A 27,563-nucleotide genomic window follows, 5' to 3' on the forward strand; every position below is an offset into this window, starting at 1 on the left:
AGAAAAATGTTTCCTTCATGGAGTAATGACTCCATCGTGTGGAATTTTAGAATATTGTCTAAAAAAATTTTTTTTAACAGGATAGGTTTCATAGAACTGATTCTCCTATTTCCCAGGCTTGTATTAGAGGCTTTGCTATTGTTTGACTGGTCCTTTTGGGATTTTTAGAGCTATAGGAAAGCATCCTCTCTTCAGGGCAGGCCTAACTAGATTTGCTTGGTGAAATGAATTGTGCAATTAGGTGAATAGCAGGTATCAGCTTAAGTCCAGAGCTCGCTTGATTCTACCTTACCAAAAGGTAAAGCATCGATCCACTAATAAGCTCTTGGTTCCGAATGATCACTCTGGCACATCCAGAGCCCCTTCCATGCAGCGTTCTACTATCTAAGAAGCCTATCCGTGGCAGTACCGAACTCGCCATCATATATTCCTTACAGTGTATAATGACTAAAGTAGAAATTGTGTACAGAAATAGCCTCTGCCCTACAATCATACACCAGGAGAGAGTAAATTGCACTCCATTCTAAATCCTAAAATTTACTGGTATAATGTTTTGCACATATTGTTGTTCAGTGGCCAAATCGTGTCCCACTCCTTGCCACCCCATGAACTACAGCATGCCAGGCTTCCCTGTCCTTCACTATCCCCTGGAGTTTGCTCAAATTAGTCGATGATGCCATCTAATCATCTCATCTTTTGTTGACTCCTTATCCTGCATCAGGGTGTTTTCCAATGAGTCAGCTCTTCGCACATACAACCTGTAATAATTATTTTTAAAATACCAATATGTTAAATAGAACTACGTCTCTAATCTACCTATTATGGGCAGTTCATTTTATGAAGTTAGCGTAACCTTGCTATTTAAACTAGAAATGCACAAAAAGAAAAGTAAAAATTTTAAGCCAGTATGATTATAGTTGGAGATTATATATACTGAGCCTGTTTTTTCCCCGGTTTAATCTAGGTCCAACTCTGTTTCTATTACACGAACCATCAACAAGAGAGACGCAGGAGGTCTAAACCTAGCGAGAGCCGCTCCTTCCCCAAGAGTTTATGGTCCTCGGGTTACTCTCGCCACTGGAAACTCTATGGTCCCGGGGCGGGCTGGGAGGCTTGCGTTTTAAAACCGTGGCGGGAAGATGGCGGCCGCATTTGTCGCCAGGGTCAGTTTTTGCCGAGCGGGAGGACGCTGGGACTCTGCGTTTCCCTGAATGGTGGAGAAGATTTCGCGATGAATATAACGCGCTGGAGTGGGAAACAGCGAAGTTCAGCATCAGGCTTAGACTCCTCTTCGGGAAGCGGCGTTGACGGCAGTGACAGCCCCTTGCTCCTTTCCGGGCCGGTGCTGAGTCCACCTCCGGGCCTGGGACGCAGCTTGAAGGATCGCGGGCGCCGGCCGGCCGGAGCTACAGGTACTCCGAGGCACTCCGTGGGCAGCTCAGCCGGGCTACTAGTCGCGAGGTGTCCTTTCGGCGCGGAGCTCGCTCGTTTGCAGGGCCCGCTCAGCTCCTACTCCCTTTCTCAGTTTGTGACCCCGGCCCTGAGCGGCATGTCACTTTCTGTTGACAAGGAAGAGCTGTTAGTCCGTGTTCAGAGACCTGGTATTAGTCTTCAAGTGGTTTCTGGGTTTTTATTCTTTCGACATTTATTTAGAGAAACAACTTACTAGTTGGCCAAATCTCTCAAACCTGTAAGGGATTCACGCCTAATAATGCCCCTACTCCTTACTTATATTGGATGTGTTTTATGGCAGGCTATATATAACACGTAAGGAATTCCAAAACTCAGTGGAAGGCTAATTACTGAAGTCTTACGTTAAAACTAACTACGTCCTTCCCTTTTTTTTTTCCTTGTTTTTTTTTTTTTTTTTTGGTGTGTGTGTTTGTTTGTTTGTTTTTTGTTATTTTCCGCAAAAGGGGAATGCAAGCAGACGTTACCTGATGATCAAATAGACAAGCTGCTCTTGGCAAATTGGGGACTTCCTACAGCGGTTCTGGAGAAATATCACAGTTTTGGTGTAAAAAAGATGTTTGAATGGCAGGCAGAGTGCCTTTTGCTTGGACAAGTCCTGGAAGGAAAGAATTTAGTGTATTCAGGTATTCAAGTTTGTGCAAATTAATGTCTGTACCATTTTTAAGACATTATGAATGTAAAGAATGCTCTACTGAGGTAAGGCAGATGAAATTTATAAGTAGAGAAAGTCTTAAAATATATGAAAAGTAGAGTTTCATCATATGCATACCTAAGTTATGAAAATCTCATTATATGGTGGGGTGGGGAAAGGCAAAACCCCTGCAGTTTAAAGAGAGTTATCTGCTTGCCTTTCCTCTCAACATACATTCATCCCAGTGTGAGCATGCAGTATGAGATGTAAATGTGTTCTTCCCACAGTTGATCTCAGTTGCCTTTCAGTGTGTGAACATTTTACAGTACATATCTGTTTATAAGTTGACCTGCTCATACTGGAGTATATACATAAAACCCTATGTAATAATATACTTTATGAAAGGTTATATGGGCTTTCAAGAGTAATTTTGACTTATAAAACTTTTAACCATCTGTCTTTAGAATACTGACTTTAGAATCTAATCACTTGGTAAGATGTACTTGGTTTGTATCAGTTTTCTCTGAAGTTGTGAGTTATCCAGATTTTTCGTTATGGCTGACAAAAATAGCTAGGAAATTTACTATCAATAGATATAAATTCTCAATGGATATGATGAGTTTGAATAAACTCCAGGAGATAGTGAAGGACAGGGAAGCCTGGTGTGTTGCAGTTCATGAGATCCCGAAGAGTGTGACACGACTTGGTGGCTGAACAAGATACAACTTCAGGCTGTTTACTGGCCGTGTAACCTTGCAGATTACTTGAGAGAGAGGAGGAGGAGAACGAGAGGGAGTGAGAGTGCATAGAGAAAGCATGAGTGCCTGGTTGTGGATTTAGGAAAGTTTTTGGCACATAGGAAGTACTCGTAACTGCTGGTGGCAGTTAGTGGTAGTTGTAGAATGCCCTGACAATTTCAATTGCTTAAATACTTGGGTGTCATTCATAACTGTGGTCACCAACTCGCATAAATTTATCACCAGGTCCAGTGTCTGTTACCTCAGATATCTTGATTCTGACCAATACTGTTTGTTCTTGGGTGCATTACCTAGTTTACTATCACCTTCTAGTTTATGCAATAGCTTTGTAACTAGTTAATCTTTTCTTTCTGCTCTTCCTTTGCTTCTGCAGCCAAAGTGAGCTCTGTAAAGTACAATTATGAATTTGTCACTCCTTTTCATGTTCACCTAACTCACTAATCACTCTCCACTGCTTTGAGGATAAATTTCTTATGTGGTAGGATTATAAAACTTTTTTCTTGTGGCACTTTCATGTCTCTTTTGCTCTCCTACTTGTGGCGACCTACTCCAGTATTCTTGCCTGGGAAATCCCATGGACAGAGGAGCCTGGCAGGGCTCCAGTCCATGGGGTCGCAAGAGTCAGACACGCCTGACTGACTAAACCAGCCTACTTACTTGTACTTTTTGTTTCAGACATTCAACTGCCATTTTCTGAATATACCTGACTTTCCTTTAGACCTTTACACATGCTGTTTTTTTTTTTTATTTTTTTATTAGTTGGAGGCTAATTACTTCACAACATTTCAGTGGGTTTTGTCATACATTGATATGAATCAGCCATAGATTTACACGTATTCCCCATCCCGATCCCCCCTCCCACCTCCCTCTCCACCCGATTCCTCTGGGTCTTCCCAGTGCACCAGGCCCGAGCACTTGTCTCATGCATCCCACCTGGGCTGGTGATCTGTTTCACCATAGATAATATACATGCTGTTCTTTCGAAACATCCCACCCTCACCTTCTCCCACAGAGTTCAAAAGTCTGTTCTGTACTTCTGTGTCTCTTTTTCTGTTTTGCATATAGGGTTATCATTACCATCTTTCTAAATTCCATATATATACACATGCTGTTTTTTCTGCTTGAGATTTCTTTCTTTTTCCCTTTTTTGCTCCTTTGAAGTTCTGTTTCCTTTCCATAAATCCTTATAGTTCTTCTCCTTCAACATCTATCATAGCTTCTATCACAATGTATATAAAGTGTTTATTTCTTCACAGCAGGGGTTTTAACTATTCAGTACTTAAAGGAAAGGATCTTTAGGTATAAGCTAGGTACTCAGTAATATTCATCATTTATTGCTAATATAAAGATTTCTTTGTCTCTATTTTCACTGGGAGAGTATTTAGAAAGCTGGTTTAAAGTTAGGCATTTCAGAGTTATAAAGGTTTCAAATGATAGGTGGTGGCGGTTTAGTTGCTAAAGTTGTGTTCTACTCTTGCGACCCCATGGACTAGTCCTCCAGTCTCCTCTCTCCATGGGATTTCCCAGGTAAAATACTGGAGTGGGTTGCCATTCCCTCCTCCAGGGGATCTTCCCAACCCAGGGATCAAACCCACATCTCCTGCATTGGCAGGCAGGTCCTTTACCACTGAGCCACCCTAATGATAGTTTGTTGTTGTTGTCCAGTTAACCTTGGGCTATTTAGTCACTGGGTATGATTTAAAGCATTTATTAATGCACTGTATCAAATATTACTTATTTTTATGATGATCTAATGGAATCTTTTAGCTCCTACAAGTGCTGGGAAGACTCTGGTTGCTGAGCTACTTATTTTGAAACGGGTATTGGAAATGCGGAAGAAAGCTCTTTTTATTCTGCCCTTTGTCTCTGTGGCTAAAGAGAAGAAATACTATCTCCAGGTAATTTTTATTTTTTTTTTTACGAAGTTTGAAATTGTGAAAGGCCTATTATTGGCAGCTTTGGCTTTTGAAATAGAATTCATTTGAAATAAAATTATAAAAGCAATTGGAAAATAAAATTTCTTTTATTACATCTCAATCCATGGGGTTACAAGAGAGTGGTACATGACTTAGCAACTAAACACCACCAGTGTAGCTTTAAAAGTTGACCATTTATGAGAGGAAACTTTAAAATTACTGCGTAAAAGAGAAAGGACAGTTAAATCAAGAGTAATTGGTGAAAACTATATAAAAACTTACAAGTGTTCCTTAGAAAATAGAGTGCTTTAATTAGCATATAAATGTGCAGATTAAGAATCAACATCTTAAGTGAAGAGTAGGACTAAGCTGAAGCATGAAAAGGAAGTATGTTTGAGGAAGCATATCCCTACCTAATTGGGAACATTTGGGAACATTAGAGGATGAAGAACAACATCCACTGTTGCGCATGTACAGCTCCAGTTGTGTGTTCTGTTCTGCTATTCTGCAAAAATGAATAGTAGCAGTATACATTTGTGTAATACATGGTCTTTAAGGCATTTTACAAGTATAATACTTCATTAAATAGAATAAAGTTTATTCTGATTTCTGCAGTGAAAAAATGTGCTTTTGGAATGGCAAGATTATTGTACTGGTAATCCAAAAAATCTGAGTTCTAGTCCCAGTTTTGCCGCTAACTGTGTCTTCAGGCCAGACACATAATCTGCTGGATTCAATTTTTCATTGGTAAAATGAAACTATGGGTTAACTCAATAAATACTCAGAAACATTTTACTGAATGACTAGCTCTAAAATTCAATGGTTCTGTAAATTTTTTTAACGTTATTTCAGAGACCAAATAGCCAACAAAGCTGGTTCTACATGGTAACATCTTTTCAACTTAGACCAAAGTAGGAAAATGGTGTAAGGATCCTTTTTATTGAGAAGGTATGTTAGTTAAAAGTTAAACTAAAAAAAAACAAAACAAAAAACCATCCACTGCATTTGAGTTTTGAAACTCTTTCTTTTGTTATATAAAAAAACTAGTTTTTAGAGAGATAATGAAAATATTTTCCTCATGAAGTATAAATTTGTTTCTGAACATATTATTACATTAGTGTTAAAGAACTAGTTTCTTGCTTGTTGATTAGATAAAAAATGTTAGTGCTTAAGGTAATTTTTGTTTTCTTCTGTAAGGCTTTTCTATAAGGAGCTCATAGAACTCATTAAGTATGCCATTTTATTCAACTCTGCTTTAATAGAAAATCTCTCCTAAGTTTTGTCAATTCTAAATCTTATTTTTAGTGTTTGATTCTAAAAAGAACCAATGTGCCTTGACCAGGAATAAGCAACAGTTGTCTGATAAATGTCTTTTGATATTTATATCTATGCCTGGGGAAAGAACCAATTCAATATCTATAAATTTTCAACTCTTATTTTTCCATTTTACTCAAATCAGAGTCTATTTCAGGAAGTAGGAATAAAAGTAGATGGTTATATGGGCAGTACCTCTCCAACAAGGCATTTCTCTTCTTTGGATATTGCTGTCTGCACAATTGAGAGAGCCAATGGTCTGATCAATCGCCTCATAGAGGAAAATAAGATGGATCTTTTAGGTAAGTAAATAAGGAAATAAGTGTATACTTTCTCTATACTTACTCCATTCTGAGTGGAGCTATTATGATTTCTGTATATTTTGTTTTATTCTAATGTATGTCATCTTCTGGAGGTAAGAAGTGGCATCTATAATGTTAGGAACTCTGTTAAAAATTTTAAGTTTTGCATCCTGCTGATGTTACTCTACTTACTTGTATTTTTGCACTTTACAAAACATAAAGATTATCTTTGAGTCCTCAAGACATTTCTCATTGCTTCTTTCCTGATAAAGTTTACCAGGAATAGAAGGGAATAATCTTCCATCTCTGCAATTAGTGTATATGTATTCATTATCATTTTCTGGTACTAGGATTTCTAGATCAGGCCTGGACCCAGAGACTACCATTTAGCAGGCTAGGGAGCTATAGAAATTAGCACTGTATTTGAGCTTGGAACTGTTCTGTCTTAATCCTCTTTTTTTTTTTTTTAACCACTTGGGAAAGCTCACCATGTAGAGGTAGCAATAGGAAGAGAATGGTTTTAACAGCAGTGGAAACTGCAAGAATATCAGTTATTATATCAATTCATGTTATCTTGGTGAACTTAAATGGTAAAATTAGGGTAGGATACAGGTGGGGAGTGAAATAAAAAATTAATTAGACATGGGCTTTGCTCTGTCAGGCTTAGAGAGAGGAATCACATTCATCAGTTTGTATCAGAATTGTCAGATTGTGTTGTATCAGGTTAAGTGTTATATCCAGTACACTTAGCACAGTGCCTGGCACACTAGATAGAATAAATATTTTTTGGATGAATGAATGAATTCTGAAATAACTTATCATACAATATGATTTTGAAATAGCTTACTGATGAGGAAGAAGAACATCATGTATCATTAGGAAATAGTCTGAAAGATCTGTATTTTCTTAGGGGGATTTGGGCTGGGTCAGAGGACACCAGTGCACATGTAAATTAAAATGTTTAACTAAATGAGGCATTGGTTGATAACTAGATTTTTGGTAATTCTTGAGCATTATTCCAAGTACATAGATTAGTTTCTCCAAGTAGAGGAGAAGAGAATTATTATATTTATGTTTTATAGTAGGGTGAGTCACTAGTCTACCATAATCAAACAAAAACACCCCGTTAAAATCATTTATTGCTTCTTGATCTGATTCTGTTTTCCTGTGCACTTGCTAACATCAGCATGGTTGCCCTAGTTGTTTTCCCCGTAGAAAAGTCAATCCACTGAACAGTTTTCAAGGATGTCTTTGATTTTCTTTGTACATGTATTTTACAAGGTTGCCAGCTAACAAGCATCTGAAATTTGTATTACCTGCAATGTACTGTAATAACAATTATTTATAGTACAAGATTATGATACTCAGTCCTTCAAAATTCTTAGAATTGTGAGATTCTATAAAACCTAGTATCTGGAAAAATCTCTTTAGGAATGGTGGTTGTGGATGAATTACATATGCTGGGAGACTCTCACCGAGGGTATCTGCTGGAGCTTTTGCTGACCAAGATTTGCTATATTACTCAGAAATCAGCATCTTGGTAAGTATCTGAAATATTAAGTTCTTGAGATTCCAAACAATGTTGAGGAAGTGCAAAAGTGTTTAATAAATAGTTGTTAAATACATTAAAGGAGAGTAATACTTATTTAGAACAAACTCATGTACAGCAGTTTATTTTTTTTTCCAAAAGAAGTACTTAAGTGTAGGAGTGATTTTAGATTATTTTGGTAGAATAATTTGAATATTTTCTAGAATGAAAACATTCTTAAATTTTTGCTCACCACATTTATGATAGAATTTTAAAAATCCAGTTTTTGTATTTGTTAACTATACACACATGTAAGTAGTCAATGCCAATTACAAAAAATAGCATTTCTTTGTCCCCTACTTTCCAAAGGTAACTATTTTCAAGTCTTACAGCTTTTTAAAAATTTGACTTAGTGATATCTCTAAATACAGTTACTTAAGTTTTTAGTTTTACAGATTATATATTGACTTTATTATGGAAAATAAAGATCTAGCTCTTTTTTTTTTTTAACTTTTTTTTTTTTTAATTAGTTGGAGGCTAATTACTTCACAACATTTCAGTGGGTTTTGTCATACATTGATATGAATCAGCCATAGAGTTACATGTATTCCCCATCCCGATCCCTCCTCCCACCTCCCTCTCCACCCGATTCCTCTGGGTCTTTCCAGTGCACCAGGCCCGAGCACTTGTCTCATGCATCCCACCTGGGCTGGTGATCTGTTTCACCATAGATAATATACATGCTGTTCTTTCGAAACATCCCACCCTCACCTTCTCCCACAGAGTTCAAAAGTCTGTTCTGTACTTCTGTGTCTCTTTTTCTGTTTTGCATATAGGGTTATCATTACCATCTTTCTAAATTCCATATATATGTGTTAGTATGCTGTAGTGTTCTTTATCTTTCTGGCTTACTTCACTCTGTATAATGGGCTCCAGTTTCATCCATCTCATTAGAACTGATTCAAATGAATTCTTTTTAACAGCTGAGTAATATTCCATGGTGTATATGTACCACAGCTTCCTTATCCATTCATCTGCTGATGGGCATCTAGGTTGCTTCCATGTCCTGGCTATTATAAACAGTGCTGCGATGAACATTGGGGTGCACATGTCTCTTTCAGATCTGGTTTCCTCAGTGTGTATGCCCAGAAGTGGGATTGCTGGGTCATATGGCAGTTCTATTTCCAGTTTTTTAAGAAATCTCCACACTGTTTTCCATAGTGGCTGTACTAGTTTGCATTCCCACCAACAGTGTAAGAGGGTTCCCTTTTCTCCACACCCTCTCCAGCATTTATTGCTTGTAGACTTTTGGATAGCAGCCATCCTGACTGGCGTGTAATGGTACCTCATTGTGGTTTTGATTTGCGTTTCTCTTAATAATGAGTGATGTTGAGCATCTTTTCATGTGTTTGTTAGCCATCTGTATTTCTTCTTTGGAGAAATGTCTGTTTAGTTCTTTGGTCCATTTTTTGATTGGGTCATTTATTTTTCTGGAATTGAGCTTCAGGAGTTCCTTGTATATTTTTGAGATTAATCCTTTGTCTGTTTCTTCATTTGCTATTATTTTCTCCCAATCTGAGGGTTGTCTTTTCACCTTGCTTATAGTTTCCTTTGTAGTGCAAAAGCTTTTAAGTTTCATTAGGTCCCATTTGTTTAGTTTTGCTTTTATTTCCAATATTCTGGGAGGTGGGTCATAGAGGATCTTGCTGTGATTTATGTCGGAGAGTGTTTTGCCTATGTTCTCCTCTAGGAGTTTTATAGTTTCTGGTCTTACATTTAGATCTTTAATCCACTTTGAGTTTATTTTTGTGTATGGTGTTAGAAAGTGTTCTAGTTTCATTCTTTTACAAGTGGTTGACCATTTTTCCCAGCACCACTTGTTAAAGAAGTTGTCTCTTTTCCATTGTATATCCTTGCCTCCTTTGTTGAAGATAAGGTGTCCATAGGTTCGTGGATTTATCTCTGGGCTTTCTATTCTGTTCCATTGTAGATCTAGCTCTTTTTTATATTCTTTACTCACTCTACCCAATTTCCTCCTCTACCCTCCTTAGTTTTTCTTTATCCTCTGATTATATTCCATTCTCCAGATATGTTTATGTCCTAATTTTGCTTAATTCTGTACTCAGTGTTACCCTATTATGATGTATAAGGGCCATTATCAATGAACCATGTGGTATAATTATTTTTACTTTCTAAATAACTTTTTGTTTTCTCTGAAATTAATAAATGTCTTTTCTTTGATGGCTTGATTTTCTATGAACTTATCACTGATTTATCTCCAGCTTCTTCCCACTTCTGTAAATTTCCATCCAGTATGTTTCAACACATTTGCTGTTCTGCCAAATTCATTTTCTTGAAGTTTCTCCTCAAGTCTCCTGGGTTGTTCCAACTTAGTCTATCTATGCTGGCAGCTGTTATCTTAAAATCTCTTTTTATTAGTATCATTCATTCCCATTGCTGTTTGCTTGCATCAGAGCCCACTTTTTTGTGATCACATGTATTTCTCTACTTTCCAGTTTCAGTGGGGATATCTTCCAGGAAGTTCTACTTTATTTAAGCAGATAGGCTATAATGGGTATAAATTTTTCAAAAATTAGCATCTCTGAAAATGCCTTACAGTTATTTCATAGATTTTCCAGGTACAAAAGTCAAGAAAATCTAAATCTAAATACTATTCTAATGCTACCAAAATCTAAATAAATACTTATAGAGTTTTTAAGATAGTACTTTATTTTTCTCATTACTACTGCGAAATCCAGTACCATGCTTGTCCTTCGTTCTTTGTATAAATTTTAAAAATTTTTTCTGAGAGGTTTTAAGACTTCCTTTTCTTCCTGAGTGTTGTGAACTATCACTGATGTATCTTTGTGTTGGGTTTGTTTTGTAACATTGAGCCAGGTACTCAGTAGATGCTTTTAATCTAGGAGCTCTTGTCTTTCAGTTTGTGAGGCTTTAACACCTCTTGTACAGTATGTGGGAAAACATACAGATTATCATCTATATCCCAAATTAGTAGTGATATAGAAGATATGACTAATACAATTAGCAAATGTGACCTAATGGATATGTGTAGAATAATTACCAAAGATAAGCAGGATATATATTCTTTTTAGTTACATATGAAACATTTATAAAAAAAATCTGTATGCTGAAACAAAATATCTTAAAGGATTTAAGTTATTTAAAATATAATCTATGACAGCAGTCCGATTAAGCCAGAAATAAGTATAAGAAAAACATAACTAAAAGATGCCCACATGTCTAGACATTAATAGATATATTTTGACCCATCTTGGAATGAAAAAAATAATCACAAAAGAAACAGGAAAATAGTTTGGAATTGAAGTATAATAAAAATATCTCCTAATAAAACATGTGAAATGCAGCTAGAATTGTTTTTAAAGGGAAATTGATAGTATACAGTGTGTATATTATTAAAGAAGAGAGACTGGAAAATTAATGACTTATCTATCTCTAAAACTTAAAAAAAGAATAGTAAAATAATGTCACAGACAGTGGAAGGAAAGGAATACTAAAGACCAGAGCAAAAATGAATGAAAGAGGAAAGTCATCCTGAACATTAAAAAAACTCTACAAGTCAATGAGAAAAAGTATAATCTAATATATCAATGGGTAAGGAACTTGAACAGACATTTTTAAGAGGGTATCCAAATGGTTTCTGAACATGAAATGGTGCTTAATTTCATTAGTAATCAAAGAAATATAAATTACCTCCTCAAAGAGAGATTACCACACACTGTCCAGCATGTCCAACATACTGACAGTGCTAAGTGGTGACAATGCTAAGTGGAAAAGTAAGGAAGTTCTAGTGATAGCAGTCAGACAAAAAGAAATAAAAGGAATCCAAATTGGAAAGGATGAAGTAAAACTGCTGCTGTTTGCCTATGACATGATACTATAAGCAGAAAATCCTAAAGATACCTCCAAAAAGCTACTAGAATACATCCATGAATTATATAAAATTGCAGGATACAAAAGTAATGTACAGAAGTCTGTTACATTTCTGTAAACTAACAGTGAATTATCAGGGAAATTTAAAAAACAATCCCATTTATAATTGCATCAAAAAGAATAAAAATCCTAGAAATAAGTCTAAGGAGGTAGAAGGCCAATACAATCCTTATCAATTACCAATGGCATTTTTTGCATACATAGAACAAAAAGTCTTAAAATTTCGTGGAACCACAAAAGACCCCAAATAGCCAAACCAATGTTGAGAAGGAAAAATGGAGCTTGAGGACTCAGGCTCCCTGACTTTGTACTGTACTATAATGCTTTAGTAATGAAGACAGTATGGTACTGGCACAAAGACAAACCTGTAGATCAGTGGAGCAGTATAGAAAACCCAGAAATAAACCCATACACCTGTGGTCAATTAATCTATGTCAAAGGTGGGGAGACAGAACAATGGAGAGAAGACAGTTTAATTGGTTCTGGAAAGACTGAACAGCTGCATGTAAAATGATGAAATGAGAGCATTCTCTAATATATTATACACAAATAAACTCACAATGGATTAAAGACCTAAATGTAAGACTAGATACTATAAAACTCGTAGAGGAAAACATAGGCAGAACACTCTTTGACATAAAATGCAGCAAGATCTCTTTTTCACCCACCTCCTAGAATAATGAAAAAACAAAAATAAGCAAATGGGACCTAATTAAACTCAAAAGCTTTGAACAGCAAAGAAAACCATAGACAAAATGAAAACTCACAGAATGGAAGAAAATATTTTGAGAATGAAGTGACTGACATGGGTTTAATCTCCAAAATAGATAGCTATGCAGCTCAATATCATAAAAACAACAACCCAATCAAAAAATGAGCAAAAGATCTAAGTAGACATTTCTACAAAGAAGATCAGTGGAACAGATTAGAAAGCCTAGAACTGAGCCCTTACTGGTTGTTTTTTTTTTTTTTTTGAGTTATCAGTTTTATTCATTGATTTATTTTTGTTCTGGGTCTTTATTGTGGCATATGGGCTATTTGTTGCTGCATGCAGACTTCTCATTATGGTGGCTTCTCCTGTTGCAGAGCATGGGCTCTACAGCATGGGCAATGAGCTCATATTTATATGGGAAATTAACCTATGATATAGGCAAGAATATACAATGGAGAAAAGACAGCCTTTTCAGTAAATGGTGTTGGTAAAATTGGACTACTCTCACACCATGCACAAAAATAAATTTAAAATAGATTAAAGACTTAAGACCTGAAACTGTAAAACTTCCAGAAGAGAACATAGGCAGTATGCTGTTTGTGTCCATGAATGTCCAGAAGTCTTTGGAGGAGGCGTGGGTTGGTGGTGGCCAGCTGCAGGATTAGGGGCGCTGAGTGTAATAGTGCCTGCATGGGACCTTTTGAAGGAGGTCTCCATCATCTTCATTACCTACACCATAGTTTGTCCTCAGTTCAAATAACAGGGAACAGAGCCCTGCCCTCCAACAGAAAATTGGATTAAAGATTTACTGAGCATGGCCCCACCCATCAGAACAAGACCCAGTTTACCCCTCAGTCAGTCTCTCCCATCAGGAAGCTTCCATAAGCCTCTTATCCTTCTTCATCAGAGGGCAGACAAACTGAAAACCACAATCACAGAAAACTAACCAATCTGATCACATGGACCACACACAGCCTTATCTAACTCAATGAAACTGTGAGCCATGCCATGTATGGCCACCCAAGACGGACGGGTCATGGTGGAGAGTTCTGACAAAATCTGGTCCACTGGAGAAGGGAATGGCAGACCACTTCAGTATTCTTGCCTTGAGAACCACATGAACAGTATGAAAAGGCAAAAAGATAGGACATTGAAAGATGAACTCCTCAGGTCAGTAGGTGCCCAATATGCTACTGGAGATTAGTGGGGAACGTGCTGCAATTCATGGGGTCTCAAAGAGTCGGACACGACTGAGCAACTGAACTGAACTGAACTGAACTTCAGAAAGAATGAAGAGATGGAATCAAAGCAAAAACAACACCCTGTTGTGGATGTGACTGGGATGGAAGTAAGGTCTGATGCTGTAAAGAGCAATATTGCATACTAACATGGAAAGTTAGGTCCATGAATCAAGGCAAATTGGAAGTGGCCAAACAGGAGATGGTGAGAGTGAAAGTCGACATTTTAGGAATCAGTGAACTAAAATGGACTGGAATGGGTGAATTTAACTCAGGTGACCATTATATGTATTAGTATGGACTGCAAGCAGATCAGTCCTGGGTGTTCATTGGAAGGACTGATGCTGAAGCTGAAACTCCAATACTTTGGCCACCTCATGCGAAGAGTTGACTCATTGGAAAAGACCCTGATGCTGGGAGTGATTGGGGGCAGGAGGAGAAGGGGATGACAGAGGATGAGATGGCTGGATGGCATCACCCATTTGATGGACATGGGTTTGAGTAACCTCCTACGAGAGTTGGTGATGCACAGGGAGGACTGGCGTGCTGCGATTCATGGGGTCACAAAGAGCCAGACACAACTGAGCAACTGAACTGAACTGATGGGCAAGAGTCCCTTAGAAGAAATGGAGTAGCCGCCATAGTCAACAAGAGTCTGAAATGCAGTACTTGGATGCAATCTCAAAAATGACAGAATGATCTCTGTTCATTTTGAAGGCAAACCATTCAATATCATAGTAATACAAGTCTATGCCCCAACCAATAATGCTGAAGAAGCTGAAGTTGAACGGTTCTATGAAGACCTACAAGACCTTCTAGAACTAACACCCAAAAGAGATGTCCTTTTCATTATAGGGGATGGAATGCAAAAGTAGGAAGTCAAGAAATACCCAGAGTAATGGGCAAATTTGGCCTTGGAGTACAGAATGAAGCAGGTCAAAGGCTAACAGAGTTTGGCCAAGAGAACTCACTGGTCATAGCAAACACCTTCTTCCAACAACGCAAGACAAGACTACACATGGACCTCACCAGATGGTCAATACCAAAATCAGACTGATTATATTCTTTGCAGCCAAAGATGGAGAAGCGCTATACAGTCAGCAAAACAAGACCAGGAGCTGACTGTGGCTCAGATCATGAACTCCTTATTGCCAAAGACTTATATTGAAGAAAGTAGGGAAAACCACTAGACCATTCAGGTGTGACCTAAATCAAATCACTTACGAATATACAGTGGAAATGACAAATAGGTTCAAGGGATTATATCTGATAGACAGAGTACCTGAAGAACTGTGGATGGAGGTTCATGACATTGTACAGCAGGCAGTAATCAGGACCATCCCCAAGAAAAGAAATGCAAAAAGGCAAAATGGTTGTCTGAGGAGGCCTTACAGACAGCTACGAAAAGAAGTGAAAGGCAAAGGAAAAAAGGAAAGATATGCCCATTTGAATGCAGAGTTCCAAAGAATAGCAAGGAGAGATGAGAAAGCTTTCCTTGGTGATCAATGCAAAGAAATAGAGGAAAACAATAGAATGGGAAAGACTAGAGATCTCTTCGAGAAAGTTAGAGATACCAAGGGAACATTTCATGCAAAGATGGACACAATGAAGGACAGAAATGGTATGGACCTAACAGAAGCAGAACATATTAAGAAGAGGTGACAAGAATACACAGAAGAACAAAAAAGATCTTCACGACTCAGATAATCATGATGGTGTGATCACTCACCTAGAGCCAGACATGCTGGAATGCAAAGTCAAGTGGGCCTTAGGAAGCATCATTACAAACAATGGAGGTTTGTAGTGGAGGTTAAGGAATTCCAGTAGAGCTATTTCAAATCCTAAAAGATGATGTGAAAGTGCTGCACTTAATATGCCAGCAAATTTGGAAAACTCAGCAGTGGCCAAAGGACTGGAAAAGGTCAGTTTTCATTCCAGTCTGAAAGAAAGGCAGTGCCAAAGAATGCTCCAACTACTGCACAATTGCAGTCATCTCACACACTATCAAATTAATGCTCAAAGTTCTCCAAGCCAGGCTTCAACAGTATGTGATCCATGAACTTCCAGATGTTCAAGCTGGATTTAGGAAAGGCAGAGAAACCAGAGATCAAACTGCCAACATCTGTTGGATCATTGGAAAAGCAAGAGAGCTCCAGAAAAATATCTGCTTTATATGCCAAAGCCTTTGACTGTGTGGATCACAACAAACTGTGTAAAGTTCTTAAAGAGGTGGGAATACCAGACCACCTGACCTGCCTTCTGAGATATCTGTATGCAGGTCAAGAAGCAACAGTTAGAACTGGACAAGGAAGAACAGACTGGATCCAAATTGGGAAAGGAGTACATCAAGGCTGTATATTGTCATCCTGCTTATTTAACCTATATGCATTGTACATCATGAGAAATGTTGGGTTGGATGAAGCACAAGCTGGAATGAAGATTGCTGGGAGAAATATCAATAACCTCAGATATGCAGATGACATCACCATTATGACAGAAAGTGAAGAAGACCTAAAGACCCTTTGATGAAAGTGAAAGAAGAGAGTGAAAAAGTTGGCTTACAATTCAGCGTTCAGGAAACTAAGATCATGGTATCCAGTCCCATCACTTCATGGCAAATAGATGGGGAAACAGTGGAAACAGTGGCAGACTTTATTTTGGGGGGCTCCAGAATTACTGCAGATGGTGACTGCAGCCATTAAATTAAAAGACACTTGCTCCTTGGAAGAAAAGCTGTGACTAACCTAGACAGCTTATTAAAAAGCAGAGACATTACTTTGCCAACAAAGGTCTGTCTGGTCAAAGCTATGGTTTTTCAAGTAGTCATGTATGGATGTGAGATCTGGGCTATGAAGAAAGCTGAGCTCTGAAGAATTGATGCTTTAGAACTGTGGTGTTGGAGAAGACTCTTGAGTCCCTTGGACAGCAAGGAGATCCAACCAGTCCATCCTAAAGGAAATCAGTCCTGAATATTGATTGGAAGGACTGATGCTGAAGCTGAAACTCCAATACTTTGGCCACCTGATGTGAAGTACTGACTCATTGGAAAAGACCCTGATGCTGGGAAAGATTGAAAGTGGGAGGAGAAGGGGACGACAGAGGATGAGATGATTGGATGGCATCACTGCCTCAATGGACATGAGTTTGAGTCAACTCTGGGAGTTGGTGATGGACAAGGAGGCCTGATGTGCTGCCATTCATGGGGTCACAAAGAGTTGGACACAGCTGAGCGAGTGAACTGACTGAACTGATGCTCTTTGATGTTGATTTTTATCAACATAATATTTTTAGGATATGTCTCGCCAGGCAAGGGAAACAAAAGTAAAAATAAACAAGTGGGATTATGTCAAACTATAATAAAAATTTTTTGCACAGTGAAGGAAACTTTCAGCAAAACAAAAAGGCTGTATACTGAATGGGTGATCTTTGCAAATGATGTATCCCATAAGGCATTAATACCCAAGATATATGAAGAACTCATATAGTTAAACATAGTAAAAATCTGGTTAAGAAATGGGCAAAGGGTGTGAATAGACACTTTTCCAAAGACATACAAATGATCAACAGGCAAATGAAAAGTTGCTCACCATCACTAATCCGTAGTGAATTGTTAAGTTAAAACCCTGGATACCACCACACATCTGTCAGGATGACTTATCAAAATAGACATCAAATAACAAATGTGTCAAGGATGTGGAGAAAAGGGAAACCTTGTGCACTTTTGATGGGAATATAGATTGGTACAGCCACTATGGGGAAGCAGTATGGCAAACAGTATGGCAATTCTTAAAAAAATTAAAAACAGTATGATCCAGTAATTCTACCCTTGGGTATTTATCTGAAGAAAACAAAAACACTAATTTGAAAAAGATATGTGCACACCTAGGTTTAATGCAGGATTATTTACAATAGCTAAGATATGGAAGCAACCTAAGTGCCCATCAATAGATGAATGGTGTATTTATATACAGTGAAATATTATTCAGCCATAAGAGAGAAGGAAATTCTGCCATTTGTTACAACATGGATACACCTGGAGTTGAGGACAGAGAAAGACAAATACAGTATGATTTCATTTACATATGTAATCTAAAAAAAGAACAAACAGTAGTTTGACATTAATAAAATTGAATATAATATATGACCCAATAATTTTATTCCTAGGTGTATACCCTATGGAAATTTATGCACATTTGTACCAAAAGACATGCCAAGAATATTGTTAGCAGTATTTGAAATTAATAGTTTATGTCTTTTAACATCATTTTCATTTGTTTTTCGCAGCCAGGCAGATTTAGCCATTCCTTTGTCTAATGCCGTGCAGATTGTTGGCATGAGTGCCACTCTTCCAAATTTGGAGCTTGTGGCTTCCTGGTTGAATGCTGAACTCTACCACACTGACTTTCGCCCTGTACCACTGCTGGAATCCGTAAAAATTGGAAATTCAATTTATGACTCTTCAATGAAGCTTGTGAGGGAATTTCAACCCATGCTGCAAGTGAAGGTAAGTCATTTGTTGTTGTTCAGCTGCTAAGTCGTGTCCAGCTCTTTGGGACCCCATGGACTGCAACATGCCAGGCTTCCCTGTCCTTTACTGTCTCCGATAGTTTGCTCAAACTCATGTCCATTCAGTTGGTGATGCCATCCAACCATCTCATTCTCTGTTGCCCCTTTCTCCTGCCCTCCATGTATCCCATCATCAGGGTCTTTTCCAGTGGGTCAGCTTTTGCCTCAGGTGGCCAATGTATTGGAGCTTCAGCATCAATCCTTCCAATGAATATTCAGAGTTGATTTCTTTTAGAATTGACTGGTTTGATCTCCTTGCTGTCCAAGGTTCTTCTCTAGCACCACAAATCAAAAGCATCATTTCTTCTGTGCTCAGTCTTCTTTATGGTCTAACTCTCACATGTGTACATGACTACTGGAAAAACCATAGCTTTGACTAGACAGGACTTTGTCGGCAAAGTGATGTCTCTGCTTTTTTTAAATTTTTTTAATTGAAGAATAATTGCTTTACAGAATTTTGTTGTTTTCTGTCAAACCTCAACATGAATCAGCCATTGGTGTACATATATCCCCTCCCTTTTGAACCTCCCTCCCATCTCCCTCCCCATCCCACCCTCTAGGGTGATACATTGTCTAGGTTTGTCATAGCTTTTCTCCCAAGGAGCAAGCATCTTTTAATTTCATGTCTGTGGTCACTGTCTGCAGTAATTTTTTACCATCTGTACTGTTGTGTTTGATTGCATTTTCTAGCAAGTTGTTAACAATTTTTGAGTTAAGCTGGGGGTTGCAAAGTAGCGGATGTGCATTACATATCCATTAGAAGGAGTCCTGTTGTTAACCTAGCTGGTTTCATGAAAGAACTGGTGGTGTTGGTGAGAGAGGAAATGTAGTTGTCTTCAATTTAAATATAATCATTTCCTATAAGTAATAAAATTTTATAGATTTTTCTTTTTAACTGGGAAAGATTTTCTTATGGCTTTGTTTACATTAACGTGGAAAATTGACCTTTTATTAAGTGATATATGTACAATATGTGCTCTTCTTGGTTGCTTCAGTCATGTTTGACTCTTTGTGACCCCATGTATATGATAGTAGAAAAAACATTTTTTGGGGTCAGAAAGACTTATTTCTGATACCTTATATAGGGATACTTGATATGGCTGTGATAATAGTTGAATCACATAACTTCTCCATAGTATCTTCATCTATAAAATGGATATAATATCTGTCTTTAGTGTTTTAAGGATGATATTTGATTTAAAAAAATTGCCTAGCATCTAGAAAGTGGTTGATAAATACACTTTAAAACATTTAGTTCACAGTATTTTTCTAGGGCTGATTCTTCAATCCTGAAGTTAAAGGGCTGAATCTGGTATGAGGCATCTATTTTTATTTATTTATTTATTTTTTTAAGTGTTTTTTTTTCTTTCATTTATTTTTATTGGAGGCTAATTACTTTACAATATTGTAGTGGTTTTTGTCATACATTGACATGAATCAGCCATGGATTTACATGTATTCCCTATCCCAATCCCCCCTCCCACCTCCCTCTCTACCCGATCCCTCTGGGTCTTCCCAGTGCACCAGGCCCGAGCACTTGTCTCATGCATCCCACCTGGGCTGGTGATCTGTTTCACCACAGATAATATACATGTTTTGATGCTGTTTTCTCGAAACATCCCACCCTCGCCTTCTCCCACAGAGTCCAAAAGTCTGTTCTGTACATCTGTGTCTCTTTTTCTGTTTTGCATATAGGGTTATCATTACCATCTTTTTAACTTCCATATATATGTGTTAGTATACTGTAATGGTCTTTATCTTTCTGGCTTCACTCTGTATAATGGGCTCCAGTTTCATCCATCTCATTAGAACTGATTCAAATGAATTCTTTTTAATGGCTGAGTAATATTCCATGGTGTATATGTACCACAGCTTCCTTATCCATTCGTCTGCTAATGGGCATCTAGGTTGCTTCCATGTCCTGGCTATTATAAACAGTTCTGCGATGAATATTGGGGTGCACATGTCTTCTTTCAGATCTGGTTTCCTTGGTGTGTAGAGGCATCTATTTTTAATGTAGATCTGTGCCTCTGAATACTGAAATAGTTAAGGATAAGTTTAGAACTGGAAATAGGACTAAATTCATGTGTTTTAGTACACTTATAGGTGTATTTGTAGCTTCAGCATGCCTGGTATGGAATCCTATTTAGTTGCTTTGCTCTGTACTCCCAAAGTTCATTTGACTGTGCCGTGGTTACCTCAGTAAATATATCAGTAAACAAAGTCATTTACTCTCCTGTTAATCTTCTTCTATTACCATGTCTCTGTCTTCATCCTATTTAAATCAGTTTCAACTCTTACTTGGATCTATGCTTAAATCAAAAGCTAATCATCTATTTAAAATGAACATCAGATTGTGTAACCATTCTTCTCAAAAATTTGTGATGGTTCCCATTTCATGTGGAATGAAAGCCAACATCTTTAAAGTAGCCTACAAGCCATATATGATCTGTCCCACTCCTTTACCCTGACTTCAGTTTCTATGTTCCTTACTTCCTCCGTAGCCTCTTTGCTATTCTGTATAATATGCCAAGAAATCTCCCACCTCAGATTCTCTTTATGTGGAATACTTTCCCCTCTAGGCATCAGTAGGGTTTACTCTTTGACCTTTGGACCTTTACTCAAATGTCACTTTTTCAGACCTTCACTGGCCACTTTATTGAAATTACAGTGTTCTCTCATTCCTGGTTTCTATTTTCCCTGTTTTATTTCTCTCCTTTGCACTTTGAGTATATTTTGTGTTTTACTTATCTTATTTTTATCTGTTTCTTCCTTGTAAAGTAGAAACGTTCTGAGGGCAGAGCTTTTTTTCTGCTTTCTTCTCCATCCCCAGGCCTTGAATAATATATGTACGTGCTAAGTTGCTTCAGTATTCTCTGACTCTCTTGTGACCCCATGGACTGTAGCCCACCAGGCTCCCCTGTCATGGGATTCTCCAGGCAAGAATAGTGGAGTGGGTTGTCATTCCCTTCTCCAGGCGATCTTCCTGACCCATGGGTCTAACCTGCGCCTCTTATGTCTCCTGCGTTGGCAGGCTGGTTCTTTACCACTAGTGTCACCTGGCAAGCCCATGATAATATATGGCACCCAGTAGATAATTGCTTAATGAGTGAATGTATTGATGAATTAATCTAGTTACACACACTGACCTTCCAGTTTTGGTCACCACTGGAGTGCTTACAAATGCTGTTTATTGTGCTTGAAATGTGTTCCCTGTTCCTCAGTTACCTTTTATTAAGGTAATGTTTCTCCTTCTTCACATCTCATTAGTTTCTCAGGGAAACTTTTTTTTCTTCCAGATCTCTCAGATTTATGTCAAATGTAAGGCTTCAAAACACCACAAAATTCTCTTTAATAGTACATATTATGATTGTATTTTACTTTTGTTTGTTTAGTACTTTATTGTTTCCCCAATGAGACCCAAACCCCTTAAAGATAGTACCTTGGCTATCTTTTACTTACCATTATATCCCTATTACCTTTGGGTTGGAGGTCAGTAAATGTTAGTTGAATGACTATAAAAGATCTACTCACCTTGCATCATAAGGAGGTTTATTTTCTTTTCTCTTTTCTGTTTTTTCTTTGTTTTATTATTGAGTTTGTAACTGATATTTATCATGCTTTTGAGTAGAAAAACCTTGCCATTCAGGCAAAATGAATGACTTTAGACTGATATGAAAATGTTTTGAAAGTATCACTAGAATGGTTACTTCTTTTTCTTTTTTAGGGAGATGAGGATCATGTTGTTAGTTTATGTTATGAGACCATTCGTGATAACCATTCAGTTTTACTTTTCTGTCCATCAAAGAAATGGTGTGAAAAGCTGGCAGATATCATTGCCCGTGAGTTTTACAATCTGCACCATCAAGCTGAGGGTAAGTTAGTGATGGAAAGGAAAGGAATTCTTAGAACATTTGCTTGAAAGTAATGTTAATAATTATATTAGCAAAGCATGGTTCTTTTCATCATTGCCACCACCTGGATGGATCCTTTGTAAAAGTATGTTTTTGTGACTAATCATCTCCTTATCCTCCTTATAGATAATATGTATACACATTCAGACTAACTAATCTTCAGAGTTTCAGTATATTGGATTTATACAGGTATATACTAAGGTCCTTCATTTAGGATCCGTGGGCTTTGAGAAGTTGACTTCAAAGCCCCTAAATTATATAAGAAACTTCACATACACACATTTTTTCTGGGGAAAGTAGTCATATCTTTTTTATATTTCCAAGCTCTTACTCTAAAGAGAGTCATGCATACACACACACACAAACTATATACACATGTAGTTTAAAATCAACTTTATTGAGGTATAATTTGTCTAGAATAAAATGTACCCACTTGAAGTGGAACTTAATGAATTTTAACAAATGTGTTCACCTGTTGAACTCCTCACTGTGATCAATGTATAGAAAATTTCTATCACTCCAAAATGTTCTCTTTTACTTTCTATCTCCTCCCTCTATCCCCAGCTTCAGGCAACCAATCATATATTTTCTGTCACTGTAGATTAGTTGTGCCTTTTCTAAGAATTTCATGTAGTAAATGAAGTCATATTATGTGTATGTGTCTTTTGTGTCTGGCTTCTTTCACTCATCATGATATTTTTAAGATTCATCCAGATTGTTACTTTTGTCAACTCCTTTCTTTTTTATTGTTGAGTATTGATTTATGCATATTGCTATAACTACTCACTTTGGGGTGAGTAGTGTTCCCTCACCACACTAGATTATGGGCCCTTGGGCTCAAAGATAAGTGCAGGGAAAACAGGGACAGTTCTGGTTATAGAACATTAGGATATTTTATGACTTTGTTATGTTAGTGGCATCTTGAGGATAGGTAATGGATATCTCAAGTCTAGCTTCAATTAGTAAACTTTGCCTGAAGTTTATATTAGTAGACTTTGGTCCAATATTATAATATCTCTTCTAGTTCTCTCTTAGTCAATGCTTTCTTACTATGCCAGCTTACATTTTTTTGTGGCAACTATGGTAACTTACATTCCTTAATGACCAGAAACATTATTTATATTTTCTTTGCATGAGCTGCTTATGATTTATAGCAGTGGTTTCCAAATCCTAGGACTTGAACTGGAGTCCGGGCTGTGATGAACTTTTCACCAGAAAAGTAAAGACAAGGTAGCACATTTTTCATAAAGATGACATTTAAATTTTGAAATTATCCCTACTAATTTTTTTATGTTAAAATTACTTTTCTTTTTAAATAAGGGAACAAAGATAATTTTTTAAAAATTTAAATCGCTTTTAGAGAAGTTGGCAAAAAATTGGCAACCCTCTGTGGTCCTCAGAATTTTAGAAGTTTACCTAAAAGATTTAAAAATATATAAAATTTAGGATATATTCTATGAGAAATTTTACTAGTTCAGAAATCCAAAGTCTTAAGTTATTTTTTAAAGAAAATATAGTTCTTTCATCTAAGAAAATCTTCTGGGGAAGTTATACATAGAGGCAAAAAACAGAGGGTAATGTATGATTAATTACCACATTGGTGCCAAAAAGGCTAGAAGAATTGTCACACAGAACTAAGCTCCTAAGTGATTCTGACACTGCTGGTTTGGTGGGGGCACATGTTGAGCAAGGAGTTATTTTAGGTTCTGATTGATGGTATTTGTAATTTTCTTCTTCTTTCAGCTGGTTCTTTTGATTTCCTCCTGTGGGCTTGATCTCGACCTAACAGAGTATTTCCTAAACTTTGGTGCACATTAGAATTGCCTAGGGAGATTTAAAAATCATTATGTCCAGGTTGCATCACATCACGGAATCCAGGGGTGAGAGCCAGACATCAATATTTTAAAAATATATCCAGGTGATTATTAAGTAGTTTCAGAACCACTGCCTTCTGTCATGACTCAGGCAGATAGCAGTAAAAGAGGTCCAAAAGGAGGTGAACAGTGTTGACAGTTTTTTTGTGACAGGATTGGTAAGATCATCTGAACTTCGACCAGTGATGCTGGAACAAAAGGGCCTCCTAGAAGTGATGGATCAGTTAAAACGTTCACCTTCAGGATTGGACTCTGTATTACAAAAAACTGTGCCATGGGGAGTAGCATTTCATCATGCAGGTATCCATATATTTAATATGTTACTATGAAGCCCCCTCCAAAAATACTTATAATTTCTTTATTTTTATGTTTGATTTGCATTTGATTTCTCATTAACCACACTTAATACTCTTAAATTTCCTATTAAGACATTGTGTGATTAAGATTAAACAGGAATAAAACACATGCAGGTTTATTTACTTATCTGTATGGTATATAAGTACTAGATACAAGCGGTAGTTCCGATGGTAAAGCGTCTGTCTACGATGCAAGAGACCTGGGTTCGATCTCTGGGTCGGGAAGATTCCCTGGAGAAGGAAATGGCAACCCACTCCAGTACTCTTGCCTAGAAAATCCCATGGACAGAGGAGCCTGGTGTCCATGGGGTTGCAAAGAGTCAGACACAACTGAGCAACTTCACTTTCACTTTCACTTTACAAGCTTTTTTGGTACCTGGGGATGTGAATTCTAAAGTGATTATATTTCTATACTTTGTTTCCTTAAAACTTAGGTTGAAGTGGTACTTGCTATCCTAACTTTATGGCACTCTGAATATTTCCTTTTATCTCTAGGGGTATTTGTAATATTCTTAGAAATACATCAAAATCGAATTAATTTTAGAATTTGTCATATTGTATTTTGAAATGGTTACAGATGTTTAAAACCTCATATCTAGGTTGTCAAAATTGCAAGGCTTATGACAGTCAGTGAATTAAATAACTTCTTTCAGGGAGTGATCTGTCCATGTTGATATGTGCTGAGGATATGTTTAAGAATATATAGTTTCTACAATTAGGAACTTAACCTTTTTAGTTTATTTAAAAATTTTATCATGCTATGCCGGAGTCCAGCCCCAGCAGGATCCAGGGGTACTCTCAGGATGAACGGCGTCGGTGAGTGAGAGAGAGAGAGAGAGAGAGAGAGAGAGAAAGAGACCAGACCGGGGTGTGCAACAGAGTCTGGTGTCTGGCATCTTTTATATTTTACCGTAGCTTTTATACCCTAAGTAGTACATTTCTAAGGGGAGGTGAAAGATAAGCATACAAAGTTTAGTGTAACATTACATCAGTTTTGTCTTTCACGAAACCAGGGTGTTTTCTGCATACTTCTTTATTCATGAGAGTTTTCTTTCATAGTGGATCTTTGTACATTACTTGGGGCCTATTAACATTTTATGATCTAGGTGAAGGCAAAACTGTTTTTTGTAGTCTATTCTTTATTGTTCTATTTTGCCTTGAGTTTAGCAGAAAACAGAAAAGTTGCAGTCTCATGGTGCAGCAGGTTGCAACATAGTAGAAATACAATCCTGTTAACGCCAATGTCAGCCTTTTTGCAAAAGTTCTCAGCTAAATTTATCTAAAAAGTTTAGCACAGAAAGACTCTGTGGCTCTGATGAGGCAGCCTCTGTTTTAGCACTCTTGATTAAAATTAACAATTATCTAATTGTTTCCACACTAGGGCAAAACTCTTATTTTTTTAAATCCTTAACTATATTAACAATAGTTTTTACTGTACAACCTCAGCACAATAACAGCAATCAAATGTTGATCCAATAACCACTTTTAGAATAATAATTTTTGTGTTCTCTAATAGGGCTTTCTCACCCCCCGAAGGGCTCTGTGCCTATCAGGGCCTTTTGTGATCAGGTCTCTATACTGTTTATGATTCAGGTGTTGTGAGCAGTCATGTGCATTAGTATGCATCTGCCAAACAAGCCAGAGTGCCAGCAAAAGGGTTTTTACTTGAAACATTTCCTTCATTCCTGGCCCCTTCATAGGGAACCAGCGTCCAGGAGATTTATTAATTAGGGTTCTATGTTGGTCTTTATTCAGTGAAAGAGGAGCAGGAGAACTCTCGGCAGGCAACACAAGAATCTGCAGCAGGGCGAACAAGAACAACAGCAGAAAAAGGGGGAGGATACAGGGTGGGGTAGAGGCCGAGGCCAACCTGGAGGGTCCCTTGTATCCTGAACGGCCTTCCGTGTCAGGTTTTTTCCTCATGACCTCGTCATGGATGGGATCCTGAATGGTCTTGTGTGTCAGGTATTTTCTTCATGACCTCGTCATGGGTGGAATCTCACACAACAGCTCCAGGCAATGCTATATAAAAATAAATTTTAAAAATATATCTATACACAAACACATGAGAATATTTTCATTGTATATAAACTAAAATACATGCTAATAAAGTGAATATTGGTGGATCCACCACTTAATTTACAAACTAAGAACCCCAATTCTCTTGACCTTTTTAAAAAATGAAAACAAAAAATAAGCAAGATAAGTGTATATTCTGTTTGCTGTTTTTCATTTACTCATGTATTTGTCCTTCAGACATTTATTTATGTGCCTGACCACTGTGTTGGACACACCATCAGATACTGTCTTGAGTAAAGCATGTCTGTACCTTCAGGGTGTTCTTTTCTAGAGCAGGTTTCAGCAAACTACAGTCTGCTGGTCAAATCCAGCTGTTTTTGTAAATAAAGTTTTACTGGAATACAGTCTTGCCCATTTGTTTTATGGCTGTTCCATGTGAAATGGTGGAGTTGATTAGTTGCAACAGAGATCATCTCTCCTGCAAAATCTAAAATGTTTACAGATAAAGTTTGACAGCCCCTGGTCTAGAAGGAGATAGAACTATACTAGGGTTGGCAGATTATACTCTTAAATTGGTAGACTGTGATTACTTCTTTGTTTACAGTCATAACAGTAGCTTAAAAAAATCTTTACAAGGTTGTATCAGATTCTCAGATCCATTTGTAAGTGATCAAGTGTAATGTTTTCCTCATATGTTTATAAATATATGCTATTACAATTTCTTTTTTTTTTTTAGGTCTTACTTTTGAGGAGAGAGATATCATTGAAGGAGCCTTCCGTCAAGGTCAGATTCGAGTCTTGGCAGCAACTTCTACTCTTTCATCTGGTGTGAATTTACCTGCACGTCGTGTAATCATTCGAACTCCTATTTTCAGCGGTAGACTCCTAGATATTCTTACTTATAAGCAGATGGCTGGTCGTGCTGGCAGGAAAGGAGTAGACACAGTAGGTAAGTGAGTTTGAATTTTATGATAGTGTTGCTGAAGGATA

The 27,563-nt window shown here is 37.4% G+C and overlaps 1 protein-coding gene across 5 annotated transcripts in view; it reads left to right on the forward strand.

The window, feature by feature from the left end:
* The first annotated feature begins 1,076 nt into the window (after positions 1-1,076).
* The window catches only part of POLQ (DNA polymerase theta), a 108,852-nt gene continuing 82,365 nt past the window's right edge, over positions 1,077-27,563 (forward strand). The window contains exons 1-9 of one of the 5 annotated variants that reach the window (XM_043874401.1): positions 1,077-1,412; positions 1,917-2,096; positions 4,630-4,760; positions 6,238-6,394; positions 7,826-7,934; positions 18,129-18,348; positions 22,138-22,285; positions 24,352-24,498; positions 27,310-27,522. In XM_043874401.1, coding sequence (XP_043730336.1) covers positions 1,232-1,412; positions 1,917-2,096; positions 4,630-4,760; positions 6,238-6,394; positions 7,826-7,934; positions 18,129-18,348; positions 22,138-22,285; positions 24,352-24,498; positions 27,310-27,522 — 1,486 coding nt within the window. In that variant the 5' untranslated portion in view covers positions 1,077-1,231. Of the gene's footprint in view, positions 1,413-1,916; positions 2,097-4,629; positions 4,761-5,630; positions 5,727-6,237; positions 6,395-7,825; positions 7,935-18,128; positions 18,349-22,137; positions 22,286-24,351; positions 24,499-27,309; positions 27,523-27,563 lie in introns of those variants that run through there. The other 4 variants (XM_043874400.1, XM_043874399.1, XM_043874397.1 and 1 more) reach the window with 4 other exon arrangements.

Source organism: Cervus elaphus, chromosome 19, assembly GCF_910594005.1.
Source record: "Cervus elaphus chromosome 19, mCerEla1.1, whole genome shotgun sequence".
NCBI lineage: Eukaryota > Metazoa > Chordata > Mammalia > Artiodactyla > Cervidae > Cervus > Cervus elaphus.